The sequence below is a fragment of the Pipistrellus hanaki genome (genome assembly GCF_964339955.1).
Source record: "Pipistrellus hanaki genome assembly, chromosome: 7".
Classification (NCBI taxonomy): Eukaryota; Metazoa; Chordata; class Mammalia; order Chiroptera; family Vespertilionidae; genus Pipistrellus; species Pipistrellus hanaki.
The window spans coordinates 8,021,049-8,038,550 of NC_140509.1; the positions used below are offsets into that span (position 1 = coordinate 8,021,049).

A 17,502-nucleotide genomic window follows, 5' to 3' on the forward strand; every position below is an offset into this window, starting at 1 on the left:
AGGGTTATATCCTCTTGTTGTTTAGATCCCGTTAGTATTAAGTAGTGACCTTCTTTGTCTCTTGGAAATTTTTTTTATTTTTTTGCATGGAAATTTTCCTGTCCCTTCACTTTCATCCTATGTGAGTCTTTTGTTGTGAGGTGTGTTATTTGTAGACAGCTCATATATGGGTCATGTTTTCTTATTCTTTGAGTTACCCTATGTCTTTTGATTAGGACATTTAATCCATTTGTGTGTAATGTTATTAATAGGTGCTTATTTATTACTATTTTTTTTATTCTTGTCTATTTCTATTTCTTCTTATAACACTCATTTTAACCTTTCTTACAGTTCTGGTTTGGTGGTAATAAAATCCTTTTGCCTTTTTATTGTTTGGGAAGTTCTTTATTTCACCTTCAATTTCTTCTAAGATACATTTTTTATAGTTTTTTTATTTTTATTTTTTTTATTTCAGAGAACAGAAGGGAGACTGAGAGAGATAGAAGTATCAATGATGAGAGAGAATCTGCTGCCTTCTGCACACTCCTACTGAAACCCAGGCATGTGCCCTGACTGGGAATTAAACTGTAATCTCCTGGCTCATGTGTTGATGCTCAACCACATAGCCATACTGGCTGTGCTCATTTTCAATTTTGAATGATAGCCTTGCTGGATAGAGTAGTCTTGGTTTCAGATTTTTGCTTTTCATTACTTTGAAATACTTCATGCTATTCCTTTCTGACCTGTAGTGTTTCTGTTGAGAAATCTTCTGACAGCCTTATGGGAGCTCCCTTGTAGGTAACTGGCTGTCTCTCTCTTGCTACCCTTAAGATTATCTCTGTCTTTTTTTCTTTTGATCTTTATTGTTGAAAGTATTACATATATCCCTCCTTTGACTCCTTCCAGGCTGTCCTGCTCCCCACCCTAGGCCTTTACCACCCTATTGTCTATGTCCATGGGTTATGCATATATACATACAATATCTTTGGATGATCTCTTCCCACCCACCTACCCTCCGAGTTCCCTCTGAGATTCAATAGTCTGTTCCATGTTTCTGTGTCTTTGGTTCTATCGTCAGTTTAATTTGTTTATTAGATTCCACATATGAGTGAGATCATGTGATACTTGTCTTTCTCTGACTGGTTTATTTCACTCAGTATAATACTCTCCAGGTCCATCGATGCTGTCTCCAAGGGTAAGAGATACTTCTTTTTACTGCTGCATAATATTCATTGGTGTAAATATACCACACCTTTTTTATCCACTCATTTACTGATGGGCACCTAGGCTGTTTCCAGATTTTAACTATTGTAAATTGTGCTGCTATAAACATAGGAGTGCATACATTCTTTATGATGGGTGTTTTGGATTTCTTAGGATATATTAGAAGTGGGATCAGATTGCAGTTCCATATTTAATTTATCTAGGGAACTTCATACTGTTTTCTATATGGCTGTACCATTCTGAATTTCTACCAGCAGTATACTAAGGTTCCTTTTCTCCACATCCTCACCAGCACTTGTCATTTGTTGATGGTAGCCATTTTGACAGATGTGACTTGATAACTCGTTTTATATCTATCTTTAATGTTTGTCATTTTCATTATGACTGCATCTTACTGTGGATCTCTTTGTGTTCATCTTGATTGGGATTCTTTGTGCTTCCTGAAACTTCGTGACTTTTTCCTTCACCAGATTAGGGAATTTTTCTGTCATTATTTCTTCATACAGGTTCTCGATCCCTTGCTCACTTTCTTCTTCCTCTGGTGCCCTTGTGATATGAATGTTGTTACATTTCATGGTGTCCCAAAGTTCCCTTAAACTATCCTGTGCTTTGAAATTATTTAATTTTTTTCTTTTGCTGCTCTGATTAATTTTTTTTCTACCTTGTCTTCTAATTTACTTATTAGATCCTACACTTCCTCTAATGTTATTCCTTCCAGTATGTTCTTTCTTTCAGCAATGTCTTTTTATTGTTAATTCTCATTGGTGGACATTTCTTTTCCATTAATTTTTAGAGAGAGTGGAAGGTACGTGGGGAGATAGGGAGAGAGAAACATAGACGTAAGAGAGACACATTGATTGGTTGCCTACTGCATGTACCTTGACCAGTGCTGTGGATTGAGCCTGCAATCAAGGTAATTGCCTTTGACCAAAATTGTACTCATGACCCTTCAGTCTGTGGTCCGATGCTCTAACCACTGAGCAAAACTAGTGAGGGGCCGAAACCAGTTTGGCTCAGTGGTAGAGCGTCGGTCTGCGGACTGAAGGGTCCCGGGTTCGATTCCGGTTAAGGGCATGTACTTTGGTTGCAGGCATGTCCCCAGTAGAGGGTGTGCAGGAGGCAGCTGGTCGATGTTTCTCTCTCATTGACATTTCTAGCTCTCTATCTCTCTCCCTTCCTCTGTAAAAAATCAATAAAATATATTTAAAAAAACAAACAAACAAACAAAAAACTAGTGAAAGATATGTCATCCTTCATTTTCGACTGGTTGTTTTTCATGGTTTGCCTGCTGTTGAGCATTCTTTCTCTCTCTCTTTTAAATCCTCACCTGAAGGTATGTTTTTATTGATTTTAGAGAGAGAGGAAGGGAGAGGGAAAAAGTGATGGAGAAACATTGATTGACTCAACCCACAACCTGGGTATGCACCCTGACTGGGAATCAAACCCACAGCTTTTCAGTGTACAGGATGATACTCCAATTGAGCCACACCAGTCAGGGATGTTGAGCAGTCTTAAAACCATTACTTTGAACTCAGTTTCTGATAAATTGCTTGCCTCCATTTCATTTAGCTCTTTTTTTTCCTTTTTTTTTCTGCAAATTATTCCTGTTCTTTAATTTGGGGCTTATTTCTCTATTTCTCTATTTTTACTGTTTCTTGGTTTCCCCATTTTTGCTGTTTCTTTGTGGTTTTTTTTTGTGTATTGGATGGGACTGCTATGACACCCAGTCTTGGCGAGATGTCCTTTTTGTTGTTGGCATCCTGTGGAACCCAGTTGCGTAGTCTCCTTCATTTTCTGAGCAGGCTGCTCTATGACTGTCCCTTGTGTGTGTTGTGTGGGTTCTTTTGTTATATTTGGATGTTGATTACTGGTGGCCTTTCCATGGGTGGGCTCAGTCCTCAGGCTTGCTGACTGTGAGGCTCAACCCTGACCACATCATGCCAACTATTACACAGGTGCTAACAGAACAAAACAAGTCAAAACAAGACCAAACAGAAAACAGCTATACCTTTTAGCAAGAATCTGAAGAAGTTCCATTTTAAATTATGTTCTCTTTTATCAACTCTACTATAGATCTACTTCTCACTTAATCAGACACATTAGCTGGAAGGGTAAGTTGTACAAATGTCCAATGACATTCATTAGGTACCCTTGGTACTTTTAATTACAGCTGTGAGATGCCTTCTCATTTATCCAACTTCTGGCTGTCCTAGACTTTCACCTCCAAAATAGACAGCCATTGGACCCACAGTTAAACTGCAGTTTTTTTTAATTAGGCTAGAAGGAAAACTTTCGGCCTTTTTAAAATCTTTTTTTTTTCTTTTTTTTTTCTAATTCACTTTAGAAAGAGAGGAAGGGAGAGGGAGAGAGAGAGATAGTAATATCAGTGGTGAGAGAGAATCATGAATTGGCTGCCTCCTTCATGCCCCCTACTGGGGATTGAGCCCACAACCCAGGCATGTGCCCTGACCAGGATTTGAACCATTGACCTCCTGGTTCATGGGTCGAGACTCTACCACTGAACCTTACCAGCTGGGTGAGGCCTTACTTTTTATATTTCTTTGGGTTTAGCAGAATGTCTGGCACATGATAGGGGCTAAATAAATGTCTGTTTGTATAAAATGCTCCATTTTATCTATTTGTTTATATAAATGTACCATCATTTCTCTCTTTCAGGCGAAGATGGGCTTCAGGGAAGGTGAAGGATTGGGTAAATACAGCCAGGGTCGGAAGGACATCGTTGAGGCCTCTAATCAGAAAGGTCGAAGAGGCTTGGGTCTGACGTTGCAAGGCTTTGAACAGGAGTTGAATGTGGACTGGCGAGATGAGCCTGAGGTAACTGGTGTGGGGCGGAGAAGGCAGAAAGCCACTTGTGTTTTTGGGTGCATGTCTTTAAGTTGTCACATTGACACACTAGAAGTCTCCAGAGGCCGTTTGATCAGGGCGATTAGTGGGGTTGAACTAGTTTCTTACATGGAAGGTTCTGGAGATGTCCAGAATGGAAAACAAGTCTGGGGGAGGGGGAATGATAGGATGTGGATTTGTTTCCAGTTGCTTCATAAAGGACTATCTAAGACCAATGGGTAGAAGATACTGGAAGGCAGGGTTTGCCTCTACAAAGAACTTTAATACAGCTTCCCACCCCTAGATACCTCACAAGTTCAAGTGGCCAATTGAGGCCCTACTTTCCCATTGTGTCAGTGATTGGATTAGGTGCCATGTAAGGTCCTTGCACCTGTAAACAGGTGTTTGTTTATGCCATATGGCTTTTTCATTGTGGATTTAGTCTGCTTACCTACTTGGGTACCTGTTTGTTTTACCCTGAATACGCAAAGAAACTCTTACTCCTTTTCTCGGTACAGATAATGTTGAGACTTTATTTTTATCCATTTATTTATGTCCTGCCTTATTCCACAAAGGATTTGAAGTAGGTATAATAAAGGCCCCTAAAAATAATGATGTAATATTACCATTATGGAGTTGAAACTAGAGGAAATAGAAAACAAATGTCTAGTCTTCTACATAGTTGCTGTAATTTAGCTTCAGATGTGGTTCTGAACTCTGGAAAATTGATATTTTATTTGTCTCTCTGATGTTTCAGTTCAGGAAAATCTCCCATCAACCTGTGCATGATAAAAGCCTAATAAGGCTTCAGAGTAAGAAGCTGACAAGCCAAGAGCTAATGGGTTCTGATGTGGTCCTGCTGTGTTGCCTTGTAGTTGTGAGGAGACGACACCAGCAGAATAGCAGATGAGACAGTGTAGAATAGGGTAAATATTTGTAATTGGGTGCTAGATGTAGGTTTTTACCTCAGAAATGCTTGGTGCTTTCTGTGTCCTCATTTGTATGAAAAACAAGTAAAAAGTCCCAATTCCCTCAGTGGGACAGAATTAGAACTAATCTCTAAACTTAAGATACGAAATTTGCCCATAAAATTTCTGCTTTTCACGGAGACAGGCTACTGAAATTCCTTTTTGAGACAAAGCTGTTCTAATAAACCATCTACCGTAATTCAGTTTTTCTCTTAACCTATCTTTTGGTTAAGAATGTGGCTTAACTGTTAGATGGTGGTCACTTGTTTAAGATAGATGAGTCTGGGTGGCCTGAGGTGACCCATTCCTAGAGTCACTACTGGAAGGTGCTTAGTCACTTCTGTAGCCCAGGATGGAGAGAGATTGCAAGGTTGGAAGCTTCAGACAAAGTCCACTTTCCAGGTAGCATTATTTAGACTTCCATGTGGAGATTGAGTCTTCTCTTTATCTCTATAGGGGTATCCAAAGTGTATATGAGTTGCTTTTTTTTTTTTTTTTTTTTTTTTAGAAAATATATTTTTATTAATTTCAGAAGGGAGGGAGAGAGAGAGGGAAATAATGATAAGAAAGAATCATTGACTGGCTGCCTCCTGCATGCTCCCTACTGGGGATTGAGCCTGAAACCTGGGCATGTGCCTTGACCAGGAATCAAACTGTGATCTTCTGGTTCCTAGGTCAACGCTCAACCATTGAGCCACGCTGGCTGGGCATGAGTTGCTTTTTTAAAGAAGAGTTTATAAGTCACAACCATTTATGCTTAAAAGTGATGGATTTGACCAAGGAGAGGAGCCTTGGTTCACTGCCTGATTCATTGACAAAAAGCTTCAGTAATTTTTCTTTTAATCTTTTCTCTGTTGATGGTGGTTGGCTTGCCCTCCAGACCTTGCATTGTGATACCATTTTATGCCTTTCAGAGCATGTAATATTACCTTTAACCATATTGCTTCAATTTGCAATGGTGAGTCTCTTCTCCACACTTGCTCAGGAGGGAATGTGTACAGCTGCCATGCAGGTTAGCCACCTGTTAAAGTTTCATAATCCATGTCTCTCTAGCCCAGTGAACATAGCCCTGGCTGCACATTCGAATCATTTGGGGACTTCTAACAATGCACTTATACCCAGTTCCCACCTCAGATCAACAGGAGCATACATTCTGTGGGTAGGCCCCAGGCCCCAGAACTTTTTAAAAGGCCTGCAGATGACCCTAATGGATAGCAGGGTGAAAACCACTGTTTTGGCTTGATAAGGAAAGTAGTTCCTTAGAGGTGCTAGTTTATTAGGAAGTAGTTCATTAGAGGTGCTAGTCTCTGCCCTATCTTAGAGTGAATGGGTGAGGAATACAATTTATTTTGTGAGTAACACTTTGAAAGGCATCAGGAGATGAGATTCATTGCTTATTGTTTTCCTGATGTGATTACCTATCAGAGACACATATCTTATACCTATCTCTCTGTATCCCCACTGCCTCATGGGACAAGGACAATGTCTTTTTAACTCTGCATTCTGAGCACATAGTACATAATAGGTATTCATAAAAAGTATTGGAACAGGTGAAAGATACTTTGAAGGTTTGGGAAGTTTCTAGGGACTGAAACCAGAATTGGACCTGGCCTTCAGAAGTGAAACTTGAGAATTCCAGCTCTCAATTTTCATGTTTAAAAACTGCTTTTGGCCTCTGCTTCCCAGACTCTTCCCACTCTGTCTGAGTCCCTCTTGATTGTTTTGGGAAGCCCTGATGAGTTGGGGCATTGTTCTTCTGAGGGCTTATCTTACCTCACTTATTTGCCTCTTTTGTTTGTAGCCCAGTGCCAGAGAGCAGGTGTCATGGTTCCCAGAATGTACCACTGAAATTCCTGACACTGAGGAAATGAAAGATTGGATGGTTGTGGGAAAGGTAGGATTCCAGGAAAATGTACCCTAAAATTGTTGGTGCTTACCTCCTGACTTTTCCCTTCTTCGAGTTGGTATGTATGTGTTTATGCTCACACTAGAGGCCTGGTGCATGAAAATTCGTGCACTGGGGGGTAGAGTCCCTCAGCCCAGCCTGCCCCCTCTCACAGTCCGGGAGCCCTCAGGGGATGTCCTACTGATGGTTTAGGCCCGCTCCCCAGAGGGAACAGGCCTGTCACAGTCTGGCCTTCCTCTGCGGGAGGCTACCAGGCTGATCGGGGGAAGCCTACCAGGCTGATCGGGGGAAGCCTACCAGGCTGCCATCACCCCACCACTGCTGCTGCCTTTGGCCTCCCTCTGTGGGAGGAAATTGAGGAAGGTGCCGCCCCCATCACCCTGCTGCTGTTGCCACTGCTGGCTGCTGCAGCTGATGGCCCTTGGTCCTCGCTTCATAGTGCTGGCTCTGCCTCCCGCCCACTGGTTTCTCCATTCATCCCTCCAAGTGCAGTCACATGGTCATTACTATTTTCTTCTTCCTGTAGAGGAAGATGATTATTGAAGATGAAACAGAGTTTTGTGGGGAAGACCTGCTTCACAGTGTGCTGCAGTGTAAGGTAAGGCCTGTGGCTAGAGCTGGAGTAAAACCTGTGTGGGAAGGTTGTCTGGGCTTCTCTAGTTCTTTGGAGTCAGTTGTGGGGGCAGAAGTTTAGCTGATACTTTCCTGGTGGTCTGATGCGTAGCTTGTATATTTCTCCAAGGTGTCCTTTTTCCTGGTGACTGCCTGCTTTGTAGTATTGTGCTGTCCCTGTGGTCAGTAGCCACTTAACCTCAACGGCTGGTTCATTCTAATCTTGGTTGGGTGCAGGTGTGTGTGTGTGTGTGTGTGTGTGTGTGTGTGTGTGTGTGTGTGTGAAGGGTAGGAAGGTTGGCAGGTATAATGAAAGGTTTGAAATAATTCTTTAGCATTAAATAGACCTAAATTCAAATCCTAGTTTTGCAACTTTTTTGGCAGTGTGACCTTGGGCTAGTTGCTTCAGGTTCGCTGAGTTTGAGTGTCCTCATCTATAAGATAGGGAGAAGATACTTCCCTGGGTTGCTGTGAGAATTAAATGAAGTGCTGGGTGGGAGGCTCCTAAGGTTGGATGAATGAATAGCCTTCCCTTGGTATCTTGTGGCCTGAGTTTTGGGCCAGGAAGTGCATTGCCTGGAACAGAAAGAGCCAAGGAAACTAAGGAGGAAATGGGTTGGAGAAGCAGCAAGGCTTCAGAGCTTATTAATTTTTTAAAAGTTGATTTTAGAGAGAAGAAGAGGGGAGAGAAAGAGAGAGGGGGTGGAGAGAGAGATACGGAGAGAAACATTGATTGGCCGCCTCCTGCATGCGCCCTGACCAGGAATTAAACTCACAGCCTTCGGGTGTGCGGGATGACTCTAACCAACTGAGCCACGGCCTTCGAGCTTATCTTTCTGACAGAGGGTTGGGAATATCTTGTGACTGGTACTCTTGTGAAGTGGGGCTGTTTGTTTTTTTAAATCTGAGAGGAATTTGGAGGAAGGAGGGGATCCCTACTGTGAGGTGGCTGGCCTTGGTTTGTTTGCCCTCTCAATGAGCCCAGGGGAGAGGGCCGTGGTATCAGATCCAGCCCCTTGGGAAGTCGCTGCTGGAGTGGAGAAGAGATTTGCTATGAGGGTTGGCAATGCCAGGCGGTGACCCCGAGCATAGCCACGGCGATCTTTTATTAACCACTTATCATGTGTCAGGGACGTGCTTACATTTATTGTGCACCATCTTACAGGGGATGTAGTTGAGGGTCAGGGTGATTGAGCAGCTTGTCTAGGGTCACACGGCCTGTCATGTTAGAGCTGGGGACAGCAGGGCCTTGCTCTTTGGACACTGTTCATTGGGCTCCTCAGGCTCTTAAGAGCCCTGTCCATTTCCGGCGGATGCTCACCTCGAGACTCTGATTCTCTCTGGGCAGAGTGTGTTTGATGTCCTGGATGGGGAGGAGATGCGACGAGCTCGGACCCGAGCCAATCCCTATGAGATGATCCGAGGAGTCTTCTTCCTGAACAGGTTTGCTGACTTTTTCTTCCCCTCCCCTCCCCTCCCTTCCCCTCCCCTCCCCAAACAACCCTCCGCCTTTTCTTGAGCTTCAGCTTTCCATCTGTCTGGTACTGAGTTGAACTCTGTGTGTCTTTGTTGCAGGGCGGCAATGAAGATGGCCAATATGGATTTTGTGTTTGATCGCATTTTTACAAATCCACGGGACTCTTATGGGGTGAGAACAAGTTTCTGCTTCTGAATTCATAGTGTTAAATGGGCTTAAGCTTCAGTGGCTCAGAAATCGCCATTTGTGCAATGTAATTATAGCTGCTATGTGATAGAGATGGATTTTATGTTAGACATTTTGCTTTGAGCTCCTCAGAAAGGGCCCCACAGTGCGTCCCTGTGTTCCTATGAGTGCCCCATAAAGCATTGTCTCTAGAGCTTCAGTCCCAAAGTACCAGCCCCTGACGCTGCAGGGCCTGTTGTGCACTCCCAGTGGAGTGGGCAGGCTGGCAGCAGTGGGGAAGGGATGTTCCTGGGCCAAATCAGCAGCTGTGGCATCTAAAGGCCTAGAGAACAGGGAGACGAGGCGGTGAGTTAGAGCATGGGCCCCTATTGCTTTCAGTAAGCATGTATTTATCCAGCCCCTACACTGTGCAGGCACAGTGCTAGGCACTAAGAATATAGTTTTGAATGAGATAGACATGATCCCTTTCTCCATGGCGCTGTTAGGTTCTGGACGTTCTGGTGAGTTGAGAGCTGGTAGGGGTGTAGGGCTGGGACTGTAAAGTGCTCATTGACGTGCGGAGACCAGTTGCCACGAGGGGCTTTAGCCTGCCTTCTTTCCACCATGGATGAGGTGGAGTAGAGGGTGAGTACAGAACTTACAGTAGCTTATTGAAATTGTGACATCATCTGATTTGGGTGGTGTTTCTGGTATGGGAGGAGAGGACTCTGGGAAATATTTGAGAGTTGAATGGCATGTGGCCATCCTGTCTTTCCACTGGTCCATTTAAAACCAGTATGCCATGGCTGTGTTGTTCAGTGAGGCCGGCAGGGAGTGTGCCACTTCCCAGTGCAGGTGCTGTCACTTCAGTACACGCCTCTTTGGGTCTCAGCTGCCTCATCTCTGAAATTAGCCCTGCTCGCCTGCGAGAGGGCCAGGGTAGAACCCAACGGCTCTTAAGAGTTGTTCCAGCTCTTAGATCTGGGAGTTCTCATATGGCCACTTTCCCTTCCTGCCTCTTAGAACGAGCTCTGTGCGGAATCATAATTATCAGGCTTTGGCCCTTCTCAAGAAATGGGACAGCAAGATGATTTTCTATTCTGCTGCATCTCATTTCTCTGGCACAGATCCTCCAGGATGACAGAGAAAGAATAAAGGAAATTTCATTCTAGTGTTACTGTCAGGGTTTCAAAGCATTTTTACTCAGTTCTAGAAAGTTAGTTCTCTTTGCCTGTTTCTGCTTCACTCACCCTCCTTCCATGAGGCCTTCTGACTGTCCACTCACTAAAAAACTTCCTTCCCAAGTTCTTAATGTTTCAGCTCCACCTACCTCACTGCATTCTCCATGCTGGCAAAACTGGCATGTAAACCCTCCAGCCTTTAGTCATTACTCTCTCCCGTCTCTCTCCCCATTTCCCAGTACCAGCAGGCAGCATAAAGGGGCTCTTGGAATTAGCATCTTGAGAAAATTAGGTTGATATAATGTTGATTTAATTTTCTGAGTTCCAAATGATTTTAAACCCCTGCCTGGCAGAAGAGCTCTGTCAAGCTGATGGGAAGTCACAGCATCATGTGGGGCTTTTGAATGAAAATGCCTCCAGCAGCTAGTGTCTGGTTGTTGTCTTTTGCTCTCAGGAAAATGAAGACGACACAGGCTGTACCATTCAGGTGGAGAGTGGAGGTGTTAGTTACATAGGAAAAGGCAGCCGAGTCTGTAACACTTGAGGCATCTTCTTGACCTGAATTGATTGTTAGTGGCCATGGAGAAGTCCCCTTTCTGAGATGTTTCTCTGCATTCCATGATAAGAAGTGATTTCTCTTTAGCCTCTAGTCTTTTCTTCTCTTTCCTCTCTGTTTTTCCCTGAGGACCAGAGTGACAGCCAAGGCCAGCAAGCTTAGCATGTTTTTCAGGTGAGCAGAGATGAGCTAGAGCAGTTCCAGAAGAGAGGGGAGTGGCTGAAGCCCCGGGCACACACCAGGCTTGCTAGGGTCTCTGCCTCCTCGATCAGGCTGGTTATGGAATATGAGCGCAGATGCAGAACTTGAAGCCTGGGGTGGGATGGAGAGGTTAGAGGTGGAAAGTGGGAGGGGAACACGACTCAGGTTTTCCCATGTGCTTCTGGTTCTTCAGGTTGTGGTAAAAGTTGAAAAGAGACTAGGGTAGGGAAATAAATAAATTATAAATAAGAATTGGAAGAGACTAGGGAAAGAAGGTAGTTTAGATTCTTTGGATATCTGGAAGTCTATGCTAAACCACTAGAGGCCCGGTGCATGAATTCATGCATTTGGTGGGGGGGTCCCTCAGCCCGGCCTGTGCCCTTTTGCACTCTGGGAGCCCTCGAGGGATGTCTGATGCTGTGGAAGCAGGAGAGGCTCCCACCACCACCACTGTGCTCCCCAGCCATGAGCCCAGCTTCTGGCTGAGCATCTGCCCCTGGTGGTCAGTGCGCATCATAGCGATCGGTTGTTCTGCTTTTCAGTCGATTTGCATATTATCCTTTTATTATATAGGATAACTTTATGTGAGGAATTTGTGTGCCTGGGGATACTGTTGAAATAAGAAAACATGTTTTGAAGTGTAATAATAGACAAAAACTAAATGTAGATCTGTAAGTTTGTGAGATGTCTTAGAAGAAATTAGCATGTTCAAAGTGCCCACTGAGGCATTGGGAAGAGAAAAAGATGGAGAAGGACAAAGTTTTGACTCCATGATAGTTGATCTAGCTGAATTGATAACCTATGTTTGCTTAGTATTTTATAGTTTATAAAGGTTTTTGATGGATGGTAATTTATTTAATCCTGCAACACTCAGGAAGTAATCTATAGCCTGGCCTGGTGGCTCAGTTAGTTGGAGCATCGTCCCATACACCAAAGGTTGTGGATTTGGTTCCCAGTCAGGGCACATACCTAGGTTCTGGGTTCCATCTTCAGTTAGAGCGTGTACAATAGGCAATCGATCAATGTTTCTCTCAAATCAATAAAAACATCCTTGGGTGAGGATTAAACAAACAAACAAACAAACAAAAAAAAAGGAGAAATAACCTGTATTAGTTCCATTTATAGTTGAGAAAGCTTGAGCTTAAAGACATAAATTGTGTGCTTGCCCTTGACTGCACAGCCAGTAGGTGGAAGAGGTGAGAAGCCCAGCTGTCATTTCTATGAAAAGATCTGGCTGTGGCCTGGGAGTGTCACATATCTTGAAATCACAAAATGAGATCATATTTATGTCCTCGTTTTGGAGGTGAGATGCTTTCATTGCTTCATTCCTCTTCCTCCCCCTAATCTTCCTTTGGGCCAGTGGCTCGGTGCAGAGGCTGGAGCCTGGGCTGGGGGCGAGGGCACACCCTGCAGTGAGGAACATTAGTTTCCCATTTTCCAGTGTGTGCAGGCCTTCAACTTGTGACCCCTGCCTCATTACCATCTCGCTGTCAGGAAAGTGCTAAAATAATGTTTTTGGCAAATGCCAATTGGTCTTTTTTTGTGTGCAAATAAATAAAATCCCAAAACATAGACAATTGATAGGAACAAAGAATGCTGGGGTGGAGTGGTGGGGGAGGAGAGAAAGAATTGATGCATCCCAGCATGCCTTCGTGGGCTTGATACAGGATAACTGTTTATTTTTAGCTGAAGCTACTTTTTCCAAAAACTTTTTTTCACTGTTTTGATAAAGCTGATAGCTGTCCTCAGAGGGAAGGCCCTTATCACCTAGAAATGGACTGGATTGTGCACATTCGTTTTCCATTTCTCTCATTAACTTTCCCCTCAAGCTTTCTGGTCTTGATCTGGCAGTTACAGAGCTCTGGACAAGCACTCAGGCATGTCAGCTGGTAGAGAGCAAAGGCTGAGCTGCCTCCCTGCTGATGGTCATCAGTGTCCTTCTGCCTCCCACTCAGAGCTCAGCCTCTTGTCCCTGGTGTGGATGGTACCTCCTCTGTGCGGTGGAGGGTCGGGGCAAATAGAATTCACCATCTGGGGCCCAGGTGTGTAAAAGGAAGTGCAAACACACAATACAGGTCCATGCTGCGTTCAGCATGAATTTTATCCATTTATTTTCTTAATATATTTTTACTGACTTCAGAGAGGAAGGGAGAGGGGAAGAGAGAGAGAATTCATAGATCGGCTGCCTCCTCCATGCCCTCAACTGGGGATCGAGCCCACAACTTGCGACCCTTCAGTCCTCAGGCCAACGCTCTATCCACTGACCCAAACCAATTAGGGCTCAGGATGAATTTTATATTCGCTGTATAAGACTATCCCCCACTTCAAAGAAAAGACTTACTTTGTCGTCAAGATCTGCAGGTAATTTTTGTGCAATTTTGGTCTTTTGCCCCCGATTTTCGGTTGACTTTTTTTTCGTTTCAAAAGTCGTCTTATACGCCAGAAAATACGGTAATAAGAGTTAAAGCTACTCAGGTGGCCAAAATTATAATCCGATAAAAATTCAAATGGTTATTGTGACATAGTTAGGCAGTATTCCTGCGGTGGGTGGTGCTCCGAGGGCTGCCTGGAAGTTGCACCCCGGTGTCTCCTTTCTCTGTTTTGTCAGCTCCCAGCTGCACCCAGTCCAGGCCCCCGCTAGCAGAGGGGCAAAGGCAGCAGGAGAAAGGGGTGTAGAGAGGAGGAAGGGGTGTAGACTAAATGCACTGTGGTGTTTTGGATTAGATCCTGGAACAGAGCAAGGACTCTAGGAAATCGGAACCTGGTCTGGAGCTTGGTGAATAGCAGTGTACAAATGTTGGCTTCTTAGTTTGGACAGTGTAAGGTATTAGTAAAACTGGAAACTGGTGAATGGTATGCGAGAACTCTGTCTTTGCAGCTTCTTTGTAAATCTAAGATTATTCCAAAATAAAAAGTTAATTGAAAACAGGGAGTGCCAATGAGGACGGGGAGAGAGCAGGGAAGCTGACACTGTGTCTGGAGAGGTGGGCGCTGTGACTGAGACCGGGGACGGCCAGGCTCCCCGTGCTGGGCTGGACAGGAAGACTGAGTGTAGCAGTCAGGCTGACCGGCCTGCGATTGGCTTTGTCGCAGATGGCTGGGAACGGCACCTGCACGCTTTGTGTCTTGGTCTCTTTCCCCCTCTCTGTAATGGGGCATGAAGTGTCTATTCTTCTCAAGGTCTTGTATAGGCAGGATCTGGTGAAGATGCTGAGAGACAAAACGTGCACACCCAGTGCCCAGTAAGATGTTTTCAGTGGGAGTCTGAGCCAGGCCTGGTGGTGTGGAAGGCGTATCGATGGGGGGTGATGGTCTCGGGATATACTTGCTTGGTGTGCGGCCTGGGGGGAACTCTGCGCTGTGCTCGGGGAAAGGCTGATTTCACTCCCCGCCTCCTCCCTACCACTGAGCCATCTTTCCCCTTCTCCTGTTCTCCCCTGGCCTTTGCAGAAACCACTGGTGAAGGACCGGGAAGCGGAGCTTCTGTACTTCGCTGATGTCTGTGCAGGCCCTGGGGGCTTCTCGGAGTACGTGCTGTGGAGGAAGAAGTGGCACGCAAAGGGCTTTGGGATGACCCTGAAGGGCCCGAATGACTTCAAGCTGGAGGACTTCTACTCGGCCTCCAGCGAACTCTTTGAACCTTACTACGGTAGGACACGCGGGAGGATACTAGGGACCGTGGGACAGCCTCTGGGGAGACGGGTCAGAAGCAGCTGTTACCCACTTGCCATGTTTTCTTTCCTAGGTCTCCCAGTCCATGTCACGAAGGTCTTGGTTCCCCCTAGTCTGTCCCTTTTTGCCCAGGCCTGTGGGGTACAGGTTACACTTGCATCCAGGCCATATGCATTCCTCCTTTCTTCCCTGGTGACAGGAGATAATGAAATTGCCTGATCTCTGGCTGAGAACTGGCAGCCTCATTAACATACCAGTGTGTGTCGGGGTATGAAAAGTACCGATAACAGACAGCTCAGCTGCCCTGCAGCAGGCCCCTCACCTACCCTGGCTTGATTGTTGTGATTGGCACCAGATCCCAAGTTCTTTTTTAACAGTCCTTAGTAAAAGGTGATGTTGGGACCTGTGTGGTTAAGTGGTTAGAGCATTGGCCTGTGAACCAAAGGGTCTCAGGTTCCATTTCCAGTCACGGGCACATACCTGGGTTGCAGGTTCAATCATTGGCCCTGTTTGGGGTGCGTGCAGGAGGCAACCAATTGAATATGTGTCTCTCTTGACCATGTTTCTCTGCCCCCTCCTTACCACTCTGAAAATCAATGGGAAAAGATACCTTCAGGTGAGGATTAGCCAAAAAAAAAGTTGAAATTGGTTCTGAAATGTAGGTCCTTTAAACACAACTTGGGCATGAGGAGGAAGGCCCTCTGTTCAGTTGATCCTTTTGGCTGGTTAAGTTCTTGTCATCTCTGCTTTATTCCATACAGCAGGCCTGTGTCTGCCTGGCCCGTCCCTGTAAGGCAGCCCTGTGGTGGTGGTGGTGCGGGGGGGTCCTGCAGTGAGTTGCTCCTCAGGGGCTTTTCTCCGGGAACTCAAGGCCCACTTGGTACCCTTTCACAGCCCCAGGGAGCTCCTGTCCCAGTCTTGGGATGCGCAGGACCGATGAGGTTCATGTGGATCTTGTGTTCTGCAGGCGAGGGTGGGATCGATGGAGATGGAGACATCACCCGCCCAGAGAACATCACTGCTTTTCGGAATTTTGTCCTGGATAACACAGATCGAAAGGGTGTCCACTTTCTGATGGCCGATGGGGTAGGTGACCCGCTTTCCATAGGCTGCTGCTTTAGGGGTTTATCTCCTTAGAGGCTTGAGAATTGCTTTTGCTTTGTTTTATTAGCCCTTTAGCTGCCCTCGTAGGTGCTAGCTCACTATTCAGGTAGTAGGGGATGTATGAATTAAGTTTTATTCTTTTGCCCTAGAGCAGTAGTCGGCAAACTCAGTCAACAGAGCCAAATATCAACAGTACAACAATTGAAATTTCTTTTGAGAACCAGATTTTTAAAATTTAAACTATATAGGTAGATACATTGTTATTAACTTAATTAGGGTACTCCTAACCTGGCCTGTGCTAAAAACTCAAGGGGCCAAAGAGCCGCATGTGGCTCTCGAGCCGCAGTTTGCTGACCGCTGGCCTAGAGGTGGCACGGAGAATGTGGCAGTTGCTCCAGGGTCACATGGCTATAGTTTAGTGAAACCTCTGGAGCAACTTGGGTGGCCTTTCAGGTATTAGCTGTGGAAAGGTGAAGGGCTGTGCAGGCGTCAGCATAGGGTCTGGAAGCATGTGCTCAGCAGGGAACAGCAGACAGGCTGGGGCGGGGAAGCTGCGCCCGGTGAGCAGTGCAGGGTCTGATGGTGCTGGGGAGGCAGCCATCGCACTCCGGCAGCTAGAGGGGCAACTCAGGATTGTCTTTCAGCTTCAGCACTGTGGACTGGTGACCTGGGCTGGGTTTTTGTTTGTTTTCTTTTTTGATTTACCCTATAAACAGGCATGAATTTTGAGGAGCATCTATAAATTTGGATTTTTTATTCTGGGTCGTTTAGCTATTACATTCATAGGACTGAGTCAGGGAGACCTGGCTGGGGCCAATTTAACAAATGACAGCCTTGTTTTCTTCTTATTATTATTATTGTGAAAACATCCAACTTAAACTGCACATCTCAGCCATTCTCAAGTGAACAGTCCAGTAGTGTTAAATATATTAACATTGTCCTGAAACAAATCTTCAGGCTGTTTTCATTTTGCAGAATTGAAACTGTGCCCATTAAAGATCTGCCCTATCCCAGGCCCCTAGCCCTGGCCGCGCTGAGCTTGGCTCCCTGCTCCCTGCTGGGCTCTCACAGGGAGGGACACCACTCCAGGAATATCAGCGTACCTGCGCTCTTTAAGCCAACGCTCTGGCCAGAGATCCTGCCAGCTACAAGGAGAGGCTTCATGGTCTTGGGACAGGAGAATGGTTTTGTGAGAAAATCCTTAATCAGCAGAGAGAGGTCACTGTGTGTCAGAGTTTTGCTGACTTTTCTCCTGTCACCAAATGGGCCTGTCTTGCGGTCAGTCCAGAGGCTGAGTGAGCCCAGGCAGAGTATTCGTGCCACGTGTGCTTCCCGGGCCTTGTCAGACTCACCGGGGCTTCTGTTTCCTGTCCTGCAGTTGGCCTGTGACTAGCCCGTGTTTCGCCTTGGTTCTGTCTTACTCTTCCCTTAGATTCTTAAGTGAGCTTTACAATTTTCTGGACCATCTTCTTGGAAAAGGAGGCTTGGTTCCACCCTTGGAAATGGCACTGGTCCAGTCATCAGGCCTGGGTCCTATTTGTAATGAGCCATGAGACCGGGCCAAAGTAATTCAGGTGCTGAGCTGTGTCTCTATCGGTCAGGTGGTGGAAGAA

At 45.4% G+C, this 17,502-nt stretch overlaps 1 protein-coding gene across 2 annotated transcripts in view; it reads left to right on the forward strand.

Annotated features, from left to right (window-relative positions):
• The window catches only part of CMTR1 (cap methyltransferase 1), a gene marked incomplete at its 5' end in the record, with an annotated part of 56,650 nt that overhangs the window by 19,679 nt on the left and 19,469 nt on the right, over window positions 1-17,502 (forward strand). For both annotated transcript variants that reach the window (XM_084889527.1, XM_084889526.1), the window contains 7 exons: window positions 3,880-4,038; window positions 6,817-6,909; window positions 7,448-7,519; window positions 8,882-8,976; window positions 9,109-9,181; window positions 14,564-14,762; window positions 15,753-15,871. In XM_084889527.1, coding sequence (XP_084745653.1) covers window positions 3,880-4,038; window positions 6,817-6,909; window positions 7,448-7,519; window positions 8,882-8,976; window positions 9,109-9,181; window positions 14,564-14,762; window positions 15,753-15,871 — 810 coding nt within the window. The remainder of the gene's footprint in view (window positions 1-3,879; window positions 4,039-6,816; window positions 6,910-7,447; window positions 7,520-8,881; window positions 8,977-9,108; window positions 9,182-14,563; window positions 14,763-15,752; window positions 15,872-17,502) is intronic.